Here is an 11,935-nt window from a genome sequence, read left to right on the forward strand (position 1 = left end):
TGGACTGAGATACACACACAGACATATACCATAGCAATGTACAACATGGAAGTAGAATGCATGAATGTATAATCACTCAGTGATAATGTCCAGCTGTTTGGATGCCAATTCTGCGATAGTCAGCCATGATCCACATTACAAAATTGACAGAACATCATGTCTGATTTCTTTCATTCGTATTACCTGGCCTTGAGTTCTCCCTCACTTTTCCCTCATACCGGGATTGGTTGAATACGGGTATGTTGTCATTTATATCTTCAACAATTATATTAATAGAATAAGGGCCTTCAACAAGAGCGTATTCTTTATTCACTGTTTTAATCTAAAAAAAAGAGGAACAAAAGGGTGAAAATTCATTAGGCACACTGATTTTTTGTTGGCTATTCTGTATTTTTAACAATGGTGAAGAAAGATTTATTGCGCATGTACATGTGTGGCGTATAGAGGAGCTTGGTGCATTTGCCCTATAAAAGTTTTAGATTTTTGTATATTATGCTTATTTTTCCTGTTGCCTGTTAAGTAATCCCATAACCTACATTTTTTTCTGTTTAAAACTACTATTAAATCTCTGAAGCATAACCCCTTACACCGTGGCCAAGAAGTGAGGCATACATAGACCCCGATCTACCCTAGACCATAGCTTTCTAGTTTTTACATAAATGCAGTCTGATAAGATTTAAACGGCTTTTCAGGTTGAAATGTATTTATATCAACATACTTGGGAGCTCTATGAAAATAAGTTAGCAAAGGCAGAAGACTTTAGGGTTCCAACTTTCATTGGAAGACTCCGGAGGGGGGGGCAGGAGTGGAGGTCTGACATGCCCCACTCCCTGCCCCATTTCCCCCATAAATAAGGCTGTATCCCATTTAGCGGGAAAGCCTATCGACATCACCGGGAATGCCCACCCATGTCAGCAGGACCACCAGTGACATCAGCGGGACCACCAACTGACATCAGCGGGTAGTCCTTACCGCATCCTGCAAGAGGGACTCCGGGTAGCTGGAGGCTAAAGGTTCTCAGGTATGGTCACGAAGTCCCCAAGATTTATGCTTCAGATAGGTGCGTTTAAGTAGTATTGGTTGGGTCTGCGCTGTTTCCTTGCTTCATCAATGGAGGTGACCAGGAAACTCAAACCCAATATCAACTCTTTAATTTATTGCATCACAAGGTTTCTATTGTCGTGACGCTAATAGTGGCAACAGAACGGCTGTATTAATATCCCTATAAAATCATTAATTGTTGGGAGATACAAAACAATTCTAAATGAAGTCACGTATATTTAAAAAGGTATTTTGATTGTGACACGCCAATGTGAAAATCCCCAGCTGGAATAAAACGTTTAATGAAATCAGACAACAATATGAAGAAGTCCAGAAGCTTTATGACCCTGAGGGTCTGATATTATGGTAAAAACTCTAATAGTCCCCAAGTATGTATATCTGGACTGGCCTTACGGACATGCTGAGGATAATAGAACTAACAGACGGCCTTATGTGAATACATTTGTTTTTAGGTGGCATAAAGCTTTGGTGTGGATTATAATTTTATGAAAATTATGAATATATTAGCATTATGTCAGTTACCTTTAGTTGGTACAGCGCTTTTGTTTCTCTATCAAGAGGTTTTGTTGTCTGAAGCCTGCCGTCTTCGCTTTGAATTTCAATCGCCCCATCCGTTTGGCCTTCAAGTACAAAGCTATGGGAATTGGGATTGCTTTTCAAAAACTGTTGATAGAAATACATATAATGATTTTCTTTAACACAATTTACATTGCCACAATTAGATTTTGATTTTGCGAGATAAAAATTGTTATTAAAGTATTTGGCATCATAGATGTGGCGTCTACCAAGAGATGGGTATATTTGATAAGTGTGAACAAAAGTTCATAGCCTAATTTTAGAGGGTCGGCGATAAAATGTTTTACAAAGTATTTCTTCTCCTGAAGGATGGCGGATAAACGCTTTGCTACATTACATGTGTGTTTTAACACAGACTGATTTACAAGACACAACTTTCCTTTATTTTTGATTGTGAAGTGGCAAATAATATGCCAGGCGATAAATCCAGAAGGTAGAGGCAGCTGAACAAACACGTAGTTGATCCACGTATCCCTTTGCATTGTTCGCATGTGCTACAGAACGGTATTATTGACACAGCCAATGGTTATAAGCCCAATAAAACCGAGCTTGGCTTGATTTGTAACTGGCAGCTTACTAATATTTTGACAGGTATGAAGATAGCAAAAAAGCCTGTAATGGCAAGTTATTGCTCTTTGGCCATGAAATGAATCATTGTTCATGTATATGCATGCTTGGGAGTGACAAGAGTGAACTTTCTTTATCTATGGTGGCCCAGGTGCCCCAAAGTTATAATAAACCTCTAGTGAAACCACACGTTTTTGGTCCTTATGTTCATTACTTGGTCACATATGTCTCAATAAGGTTGGATGCATGTCGGACCATCCAATAATCTACAGCTAGGGACTGATGTTCTTTCAACTGCAAATTTGTTCCTGGGAAAGAAACTGGATTGTAAACCTGTTGTTGACCTTCTCAAAATTTGCCCAGTTTTCTCCTTACATTGAAGTCATTGCAAAAATACAAAATTTCTGTCCAAATTAATAATTGTAGAATCTCAGTGCCTAATCTGTTTCAGTACATAACTCTAAACCCGCAAGTAGCTTGGAAAATAGTGAATTCAGCAAGAACTCTGACTGTCTGAATATTTCTGAAAAGCTGGCCTTTTAGCAAAGAAACACGTGTTATTATAAACTAATAGCATGGAAAATGAACATTCCTTGCAAACAACTGTTTGCTCGTTAAGCTGTCATGCTAACTTCCAATGACCCTTTCCTTACTCTGCTTTCTTGGTCACCTGCCGTATCCTGCTACAGAATAATTATGGTCCCAACACAGTAAGTAATATGGTGAGCATCTCCCTAGGTGAGCTTTGTGTGCCGCACAACTATCCTGCGTAAGCGTGCTTACTAATATGGGAGAGAACCTGGTGGTGTTGGCACCTACGACCTCTATTGTTGGCAACATGGTGTGAAGTCACTCTTGTGTCCCATGCAGCTGCATCAACAAAGAGTATATATTACAAGCATGTTGTAAGAACCAATAATTTAATATCAATTCTTGATATGACATGAAAGGGGCATTTGCCTTTGGAAGCTGCAGCTCCAGAGCTTCAGTGCACTGACCCCATTAGTGCTCTGAAGTCAAAGGAAGCGTTTTCTGCGCTACACAGATTAATATGTAGCATAAACAGAAAGAAAAGCCAATTTCTACACTACATTAAATTAAAGTATTTGTGCGTTTACCTGGTTCTGCAAACCAAAGAGCCTCTTAATGTATTCGGCCTTCTACATACACCAACACAGATGGTTTAATAATATATTTACAATTGGTGTGTCACAAAGATGTTCCATTCATTAATAAATAGTAAAGAAATTATATTTCCTATATGTTGCCTTATTTTTCTAATTGTATACCTAAACCTAGCTAAATTGTGTTATGGACAGGACTTATTTCAAATATGTTAATAATAACGTATATAAAAAAAGTACCATTGCCACATATCATCTATATAAATATATATCGGATAATTGCTTATTATGGATTTTGACTTTATACCTTACCTGGTATATTAATGATGCAGGACTTCCCTCTTTAACTTTAAAATTCATGTCCATAAGATTTCCAGTTGTCTGTATTTGTGCTCGTACTAATCCCTGAGAAAATATATAAACATATTCATTTCAAAAAGAACATACAGAAAAATAGCATTTGAGTTATAAAAGGGTTCACTGGGTTTATTAAAACCTTCTTTATTTTTAAAGTCAACAGTATTTGATATAAAACAACTATTTTTCAAGGTACTTATTCGATGGCTGGAGTTGTGGTTACAGAATCTGTGACTAGAGATGCTCTCAAGCCAGGGAAACGCTGTTATATACACTATATACAGTATACACTACTGTTCAAAAGTTTGGGGTCACTTATTTTTAAGGAAAACATAATTGCAAAAGGGTTTTTCTAAGTTTCACTTTGCCTTTTAAACTTAAACTTGACTTAGCGAACACAACGTCCCATTGGAACACCAGAGTGATGGGAGTGATGGGAGTGATAAAGAGCCTCTGCATGCCTATGAAGATATTTCACTAAAAAATAAAATCATGCATTTCCAGCTCCGGTAGTCATTTATAAGATTAACGTCTGCACTGGATTTCTGATCCATTTCATGTTATTTTAATTGCCAGTATTCTTTCAAAAACATTTTTTTAAGACTTAGATAACATTTGAACAGTAGCGTGTATAGATATACAACTGAATAATTCAGAAGCATATAGATATTCCCTAGCCTACAAAATGGTCAATGGATGAAAATGGGAGACTTTGTTCCACCAGAAATGTCTACCCTTACATTACTATTGCAAAATAAATTACAAAAATGAATATAGAATAGCCTCTCTTATGAGCAATGTGACACTAAAGGGTTATTAAATATCATCATACTCTTGTTCAGAGCCGGCCTTAAGTGTTCTGGCGCCCTGTGCGGACTACTCCGCACAGGGCGCCCCCCCCCATCCCCCCAAAAAAGGAAAAAAATCACCCCCCTCTGCCCCTTCTCACTGCCTTCCCCCCTCTGCCCCTTCTCACTGCCTTCCCCCCTCTGCCCCTTCTCACTGCCTCCCCCCTCTGCCCCTTCTCACTGCCTCCCCCCTCTGCCCCTTATCACTGCCCCCCCTGCCCCTTATCACTATCTACCCCCTATCCTTACTTACCTTGTTGCCGGAGTCCTGCGGTGGGAGCGGGAGGCGTCCGTCTTCCCGATCTGCCGCGGTGCGCGCTTCACAGGAATAATTCTGGCGCTTAGCACGAAACGCCGGCACCGCAACGGAGTCACGGAGAGTGAGGGCCGCCGAGCGGTTGCTGAAAACTTCACGAGCAACCACTCGGCTCCCCTGCCCAGGACTTAAATGAAAACCCCGGTTTTTTTTTTTGTTTAACTTTATTTAACATCCTCCATGTTAAATAAAGTTTAAAAAAAACTTTATTTAACATGGAGGATGTTCAATAAAGTTACAAAAAAAACAAACGATGTTATAATTTAAGTCCCGGACGGCGCCGCACAGGTCGCACACCCCTAAGGCCAGCCCTGCTCTTGTTTCTTTAAAATCAGTGATCACAATAATCTTTCTTCTACAGAAATTATTGCCGCAAGGGACTTTTCATATCTTTACCATAAGCAGCTTTGCAGTGCCTTGCTGATACTAACTGAGTAGAACCTTTAAAGCCAAAAGCAATTCTAAAGGAATAGCCTTGTCAATATTTTTTGGCATGATTATTTCTTTAAAGGTGAAGTCCCATGGAAAAATGTTTTCTACTTCAATTTAAAAAATACTGTACTGTGTACAGTGATATAGGTTAGCATTGGCAAAAACCTGTTTTTTTCATTTTGTTCAATAAACTTTAGTTAACAGTAGACCCGGAGGCTGCCATTGTTGTCAGTGTGATATTTGGGTGACTTTCTCTGCTAGAATGGTTTATAACAATATTTTTGAAAAGTTTTTATTTTTAATCTGATACCTGTCATAAAAATTGTGGGAGCTCCCCTTTAAAAATATTTGCTTCAAAGCCCTTAAGTCTTTTAGTGTACCTTACTGATCTTAAAAAATATATATATATATATATTTTTTTTCTAAACTTTACATTCTCCTACAGATTACACAAGTCTTTTATTGGATAAAATAGAAAAGTGAGAAGGTGTTTATGACAAAAGCAATCCCCTTTAACATAAGTCCGCACAATGATAAACCACATTTACCTTGTAAAAAGCTTTTATTTTAATTTCTCCTGAACAATTCTATAATTGGCTCATTCTCTTTTTGGTAAATATGCTATATACACACCTAGAGAATTCTAGATAAACTGGACCAGGACCAGTCCAAATATTAGCCTTTTTAATTCAACCCACAGAATCGACATAGCAATTCACCAGTTGTCAGAGGAATAACCAAATGACATCTAACATTGGATACCATGCAGTGTATGGATGCAAACTGTGGTTGCAAAATATCTAATTGATAAAATGATAAAATGTATGCTTTGAGTCGCCTGTATTCAAGCATAAGTAACATCTCTGGCATTCAAGATTAGCACAATTCGAGAGGCTCAATTAACATCAGATAGAGTCTGAAGAAGTGGTCTTTGGACTGGTAGGCCAGCAAATTGGTTTACAAATTATAATTCAAGTACAACTAAAGAAACACTCAAACAACAATATATTTTTTATATATTCATAAAGGTTTCCATTTCAGAACAAAATCTGGAAAATGGCTTCTCTTGAAAGTCCTCCTGTGTCTGAAATTCTGCACAAGATCGCAAATTTGGTATCAAGATTTGACATTTCCTCATCCCGATGTGAAGGCTTTACATCCCCAAGCGCCTGACATAAAACATGTTAAAAATGGGCAGCAGGTCCGTGGTACCAGTTGGCTAGAGCTCATATTTTTTAGATCTTACTTTTTGTTCTAATTTATATTATCTCTATTCGTGTATATCTCAAGCTGGCTTCCAGCTGGGCCCAAATTTATATATAAATGTGTCTATCCCGGGCTTAGAATATATTTTAAAATAAAATGTTATCCTTATATTTATTTAGTGTTTTAGAATATTGTGAAAGCTACTTTTTTGCTTTATCTCTTTTATTTGGAGAAATTGTAAAGACGATTCCACAAACCTGGACTAAAGTTGCCTTCTTTCTATTGACCCATCCTGACAAAGGCTGCCTAAGTAATAAGTAATGTGGCAATAAGGGAGGCATGGCATGGAGATCACGAACCCATGAAGATAAAGTTACTGCTCCCTTGATATAACAACTAGAAATATCTATTTTAAAGAAGGCAATGATACATTTACTTTCCTGTAATATCGGCACCTATAGGCGTGCTACAAATTGGAAATGTTAGAGACGAGTTAAACGTGACAAACTGCTGGTGTATTATAAAGATTCTACATTTGAAGTTAGAATGTTATTTTTGGCTCTTTGCTCAGAACACGGCATGGTGAAAGCCAAAGATGTGTCCCGATGGTAAGGTGTGTTCAGTGTTGGCCTGATAATGATACCTGTTTAAACACAGATATCAATGATATTTGGCAGAAAAACAATGCCAGTAGGTATACTTCTAAGTAAAAAAAAAGTCTACACAACCCCATCGAACATCTTTGGAATGAACTGGGATGGAGGTTGCAAGCCAGGCCTTCTCGTCCAACATCAGTGCCTGACCTTACAAATGCTCTACTGGATGAATGGGCAGAAATCCCCACATAAACTCTCCAAAATCTTGTAGAAAGCCTTCCCAGAAGAGTGGAAGCTGTTATAGCTGCAAGGGGGGGTTAACTTCATATTACTGTCTGTGTATTTGGAATGCAATGTCTGTTGGTTTAATGGTCAGGTCAGGTGTCCCAATACTTTTGTGCATTTAGTGTATCTCAGCAGACAGAAAAAACAGGCAGAATAAAAGGGCCATAATGCTCTTATCTGTTTTTGAGTTATTGGTTTCTATCTACATTTTATCTGACAGAAACCAACATATTTAATCTTTGCGCTAATTACAGATCTTAAAGGTTGATGTGGGAGAAACGGTAGATGTTCACCATATCTACACAACATAACATTATTTACATAAAATGTTGAGAAATTGTTGTTCCATTTGACTTTCCTTTCAATATATCTGCCCAGAAAGCCCAACCCTTCTTTTTATTACTAGTATGGCTGTGCCCTGGGCATTTTATGGGACTTGCCTCATAGCGACACTAAATACACAAGACAACACTGTAGATTTACAAGGTCCAAAGTCTAGTATTGGTATCAAGGCAACAATCTCATACCCTCCTTCTTCCTTGTGGTGTCAGGGTTGTAAATGTTTTAACCGTCAATTTAACTATTGCTAATCACAAATCTCAACAATGTCTTTTTTGACTAGGATTTCATTTTGCTGAAACTAATAATGAATCGCTGATTGGAGCTGGAGATGTATGAGGAAGTATGTGCTAACATGACTGTGTGTGTTAGCATAAGTATGTGTGTGTTAGCAGCATGAGTGTGTACGTTTGTATAAATGTTAGAGTGTGCGTGTAAATATGTGCCAGTGCATATGTTAGTTACTGGGGAGGGGCAAGTGGCTGATGGGGCCACTTGGTTTTACCTGCCTCCAGGGCCAGCCTTCCCCTCCATGTGGCCCATGTTCTTTCTGTTTATTCAATGTCCATGAAGGGGCTTATTCATTAAACAATGACTCTGTAGGTGCGTTAAGGTGAAGAATCTCTTCACTAAACTCTATGGAAGGCCAAGAAAGCCCTTTTTGCCGGAGAAACTCAACTTGGCTGGTCCTGTATAATATACTGTATAATTAAGTCAGTAAGATGTTTCAGCTCAAGCGCAAACCCACATCTTACTAAATAAACCACTCAGATTATCTATGACTTATCAAACATTACGCAATTTATTTAAACATCCTTTTTTTTTTTACAATCGGTGATCTCAATCTGCTCCTTATTCTATTTATGATTCCTTATATAGAGACCCCTCCCTGCCTGACTCCCTTCTCATTTATGACACATCACTGTCTGTTTTCTTTCAACAACCTTTAACCTGGTTCCCTCTGTCTTTCTCTAGCTTCTCTGCCCAACCCATCTGCCCTGCCCGTCCACCCTGCGTAATTTTCCGAGAAAAGGCCCTAGGACGCCTATGTCGTGGCAAAGGCCCTGTCTGCTGGAGGGCACCCACTGGATCTGCCTCCCTAGGCCAAAGTATAATGCTCCCAACAAGCCTTTTCACCTTCAAATTAGATCAGTAAGCATTTTAAGTGTAATAAAACATTGATTACACAGGAGTTAATGGGGAATAGTGAATCTACCCCACATTCATCCAATATCAATACAATTAAAAGAATCAGCAGTAACACCATCATATGCACAGATAAGAAAAATATAGAGAATTACGATAAAGCAAGTTACAGCATGAGGTCACAGCAAGCCTCGTCAATGCAACAAATTAATGATATAGATTTCATACCTGTATGGTAATAAGATATGTGAAAATCGCAAGGTGCTTTAATGTGATCATCTTAACCTGCTTTGGTCAGATCTCCTGCAAAAATAAAAAGCACGTACACATTCAATCTGGCATTCTTTTGGAAAATGACAAATTATATGAAGAGAAAAGAAATTACTGGCAAATTAAGACAAGTTCAAAAGTTGAGCCAGTTGGCAGATCTATAAAACATAATACAATTAGAGGATAACGAGGAGAAGTACAAGGAGTAAAACTGGCTAGGATGATTGTCAGAAAATATTAGCTATGGTGTCTGTTGTACGGATATCATCCAGCAACAACAACATTGGAAATATACATATATTTACCCGCAGAATAGTTCTGGTAAATATGTAATACATTTATAGATCTACTGATCGCAGTTGTGGAAAAGATTAGAATGAGTACAACCTTTTCTTATATGTTACTTATATGTTTATTTTTTTCTGCCTTTTATAAACTTGTAAGGAGGTGCTACAAAGGCAACAACCAACAGGAGATATACAATGTGATGAAAAAAACAGAGAATCCATTTCTTCAAAATGAAGATTATAGCTCAAGGTTATTTTGATTATAAAAAGACATATACTTAAAATATTTACACAATATATTATTAAGCATTCCATTTTTATAAGGAATAAACAATACTTAAATAATATATACTCCTGCCTTAAATTTAAAATCTTCATTGAATCCTGTTTTTATATAATATATAATATATATTCGTGTTTCGCTTGAACAATTTAAATTGTTTTGCACAAAACATTAAGATTTGTAATGAGCTCTTGATACATTGACAAATGAAACAAAGGGTTCTAGATTTTCTAGATGAATCCTGAGAACTCGTTAATACACAATATTATAGCTATATTCGGTCTTTAACCACTCAAATAGATGCCACTAAAATTAAATTTGAGGTATATATATATATATATAACAATAACAATTGTTATTGAATAAATAGATTCTGAAATCAATAATTGGTATAATCAAAGGCTGTTTCGCTTCTACACACGATGAAAGATCAGGTTGCTCCAGGACCACTCCTTAGAATCCCAGTAACTGGTGCACAATATCCTTGATCTTACATTGTCGCTGAAAACACCTTTGTCTTCTTCATGAAGTTTTCAGTCCTGGTATATTTCTTTGTATTATACATATTTTTCTATTTGAATGCTTACCTGAATTCAAAAACGTATGATAATTCCAGTCTTCAAGAACATCTGCCAGATACTTTGGTGTCCTTTGGAGAAGTTATCGCACTTTGCTTGCTGTACAGCCCATTTTATCAGCCTCAAAGCATTATCTAAGCAAATCATTTACTTACCGTAGAAAGTGGGAGGCACTTGAAATATGACAAGAATTCTCTTACAACTATTGATTTCTAGCAGAGGCTAAGGCATTAGGTTGGTTTCTGCGACATACAGCTCTTCCCTCGCTTTTACCTGGGAGCTTTTGTTGAGAAGTAGTCTATAATATTTAGATCATCTGATCATCACGAATAAAGTGGTTTCCTGTTTTTGCAACTCTTGTGAAATATTTCATGGGAAAAGCACAAAGAGAAAACAGAAGTTTTTTGCTGTAAAATGTAGGTTCTACTGTATTTCACTAGCCATGTATTTATTGGCCTTTAAACTTGTGAATGTAGGTCAAACATCTAGTAATAGGCACTGGATTTTTAGCACCCATCAACTAAACAGTTACAAGGATGGCCTCTTTCAGAATGTTACCATTTGCCTCTTTCTAGGCCTCTCGGGTACTTACAAAAGATGCCATCCTAGAGTTGACATGTAAAGGCATAGCTAGAGGGTGGACTTTCACCAAAACATTTGATGTGACTTTGTGTCCTATTCATAACTATTTATGTACTTGTTTAGGCATATTAAAGATTTTATGGTGGAAGCATTCACACTAGGTCACATGTCTTCTTGGTTGCAAATGTGGGGGGAAGACCCTGAAGCCACATGTGTGTGTACTGTCTAATGCCTGGGTGCCATGGTTGGCGACGCACATGTCTTCCTGGTGGGGTAACGGCTGGGGATGCGTATCAGAGACGTGGCAGTGTTTGTTCTGGATCTTCTGACTATTCTGTTCTAGTCGCTAGGACAAAATGCACAATGTATAGTACCTGTGTGTGTTATGCCTGACCCTTCAAACAGAGGCATCACTTGTATCACTGACAGAGGCAATGCCCCGCAGGCCAAAAGACAATATGTTCTACAGTACAAGTAACTTTTTTGGAGTCTTAGCAGAGATAAAGTCTGGCAGATTCCTTAGGAACTATTGACTGAAATTTCCAAAATGATTGGATACCTTGGGGGTTTGAATGTTAATGAGTTATCCAGTGCAACTATAATGGCAGACATTTGTATCAAAGTGAGGATTTGAATAAAGTGGTCCCCCTGTCACAAAAAAGTCTAGGCCCACCTGTCACAAAAAAGAAATAGAAACATAAGGTCACCAACTCAGATGGCTATCAATAATGGTGCAGAGACCAGCTCAAGGAATAGCAGGTAAAATATGTAGCGAACAAGCAGAGTTTCATACTGCAATACTGGAATTCACTGAAATAGCAATCAGTGACTTTTTTTTTTTTTTTTATATATTCTCCGTTTATTGACAAATGACAGAAAAAAATACGATACATGGGAAACCAAAATACCAAGTAATTGTACATACAGATCTGAGGCAAGGTACAAAACAAGGTAGCAATACAGTACAAGCGAGATGTTTGACAGGCGAAGGATCGGCAGAGACCGACATAAATGACGCGATAATAAACATGACGAGTATCTGTAAATTAGCCGATCACGTCAGGTAATCAATAATGTCACA

The 11,935-nt window shown here is 37.7% G+C and overlaps 1 protein-coding gene across 1 annotated transcript in view; it reads right to left on the reverse strand.

Annotated features, from left to right (window-relative positions):
• The window catches only part of CDH17 (cadherin 17), a 28,534-nt gene extending 18,154 nt beyond the window's left edge, over positions 1-10,380 (reverse strand). The window contains exons 1-5 of the mRNA XM_053468380.1: positions 10,282-10,380; positions 9,083-9,157; positions 3,642-3,734; positions 1,585-1,725; positions 184-322 (exon numbers count right to left, since the gene is read on the reverse strand). Coding sequence (XP_053324355.1) covers positions 184-322; positions 1,585-1,725; positions 3,642-3,734; positions 9,083-9,133 — 424 coding nt within the window. The 5' untranslated portion in view covers positions 9,134-9,157; positions 10,282-10,380. The remainder of the gene's footprint in view (positions 1-183; positions 323-1,584; positions 1,726-3,641; positions 3,735-9,082; positions 9,158-10,281) is intronic.
• Between the last annotated feature and the right edge of the window lie 1,555 nt (positions 10,381-11,935).

This window comes from Spea bombifrons, chromosome 5, assembly GCF_027358695.1.
Source record: "Spea bombifrons isolate aSpeBom1 chromosome 5, aSpeBom1.2.pri, whole genome shotgun sequence".
Lineage (NCBI taxonomy): Eukaryota > Metazoa > Chordata > Amphibia > Anura > Pelobatidae > Spea > Spea bombifrons.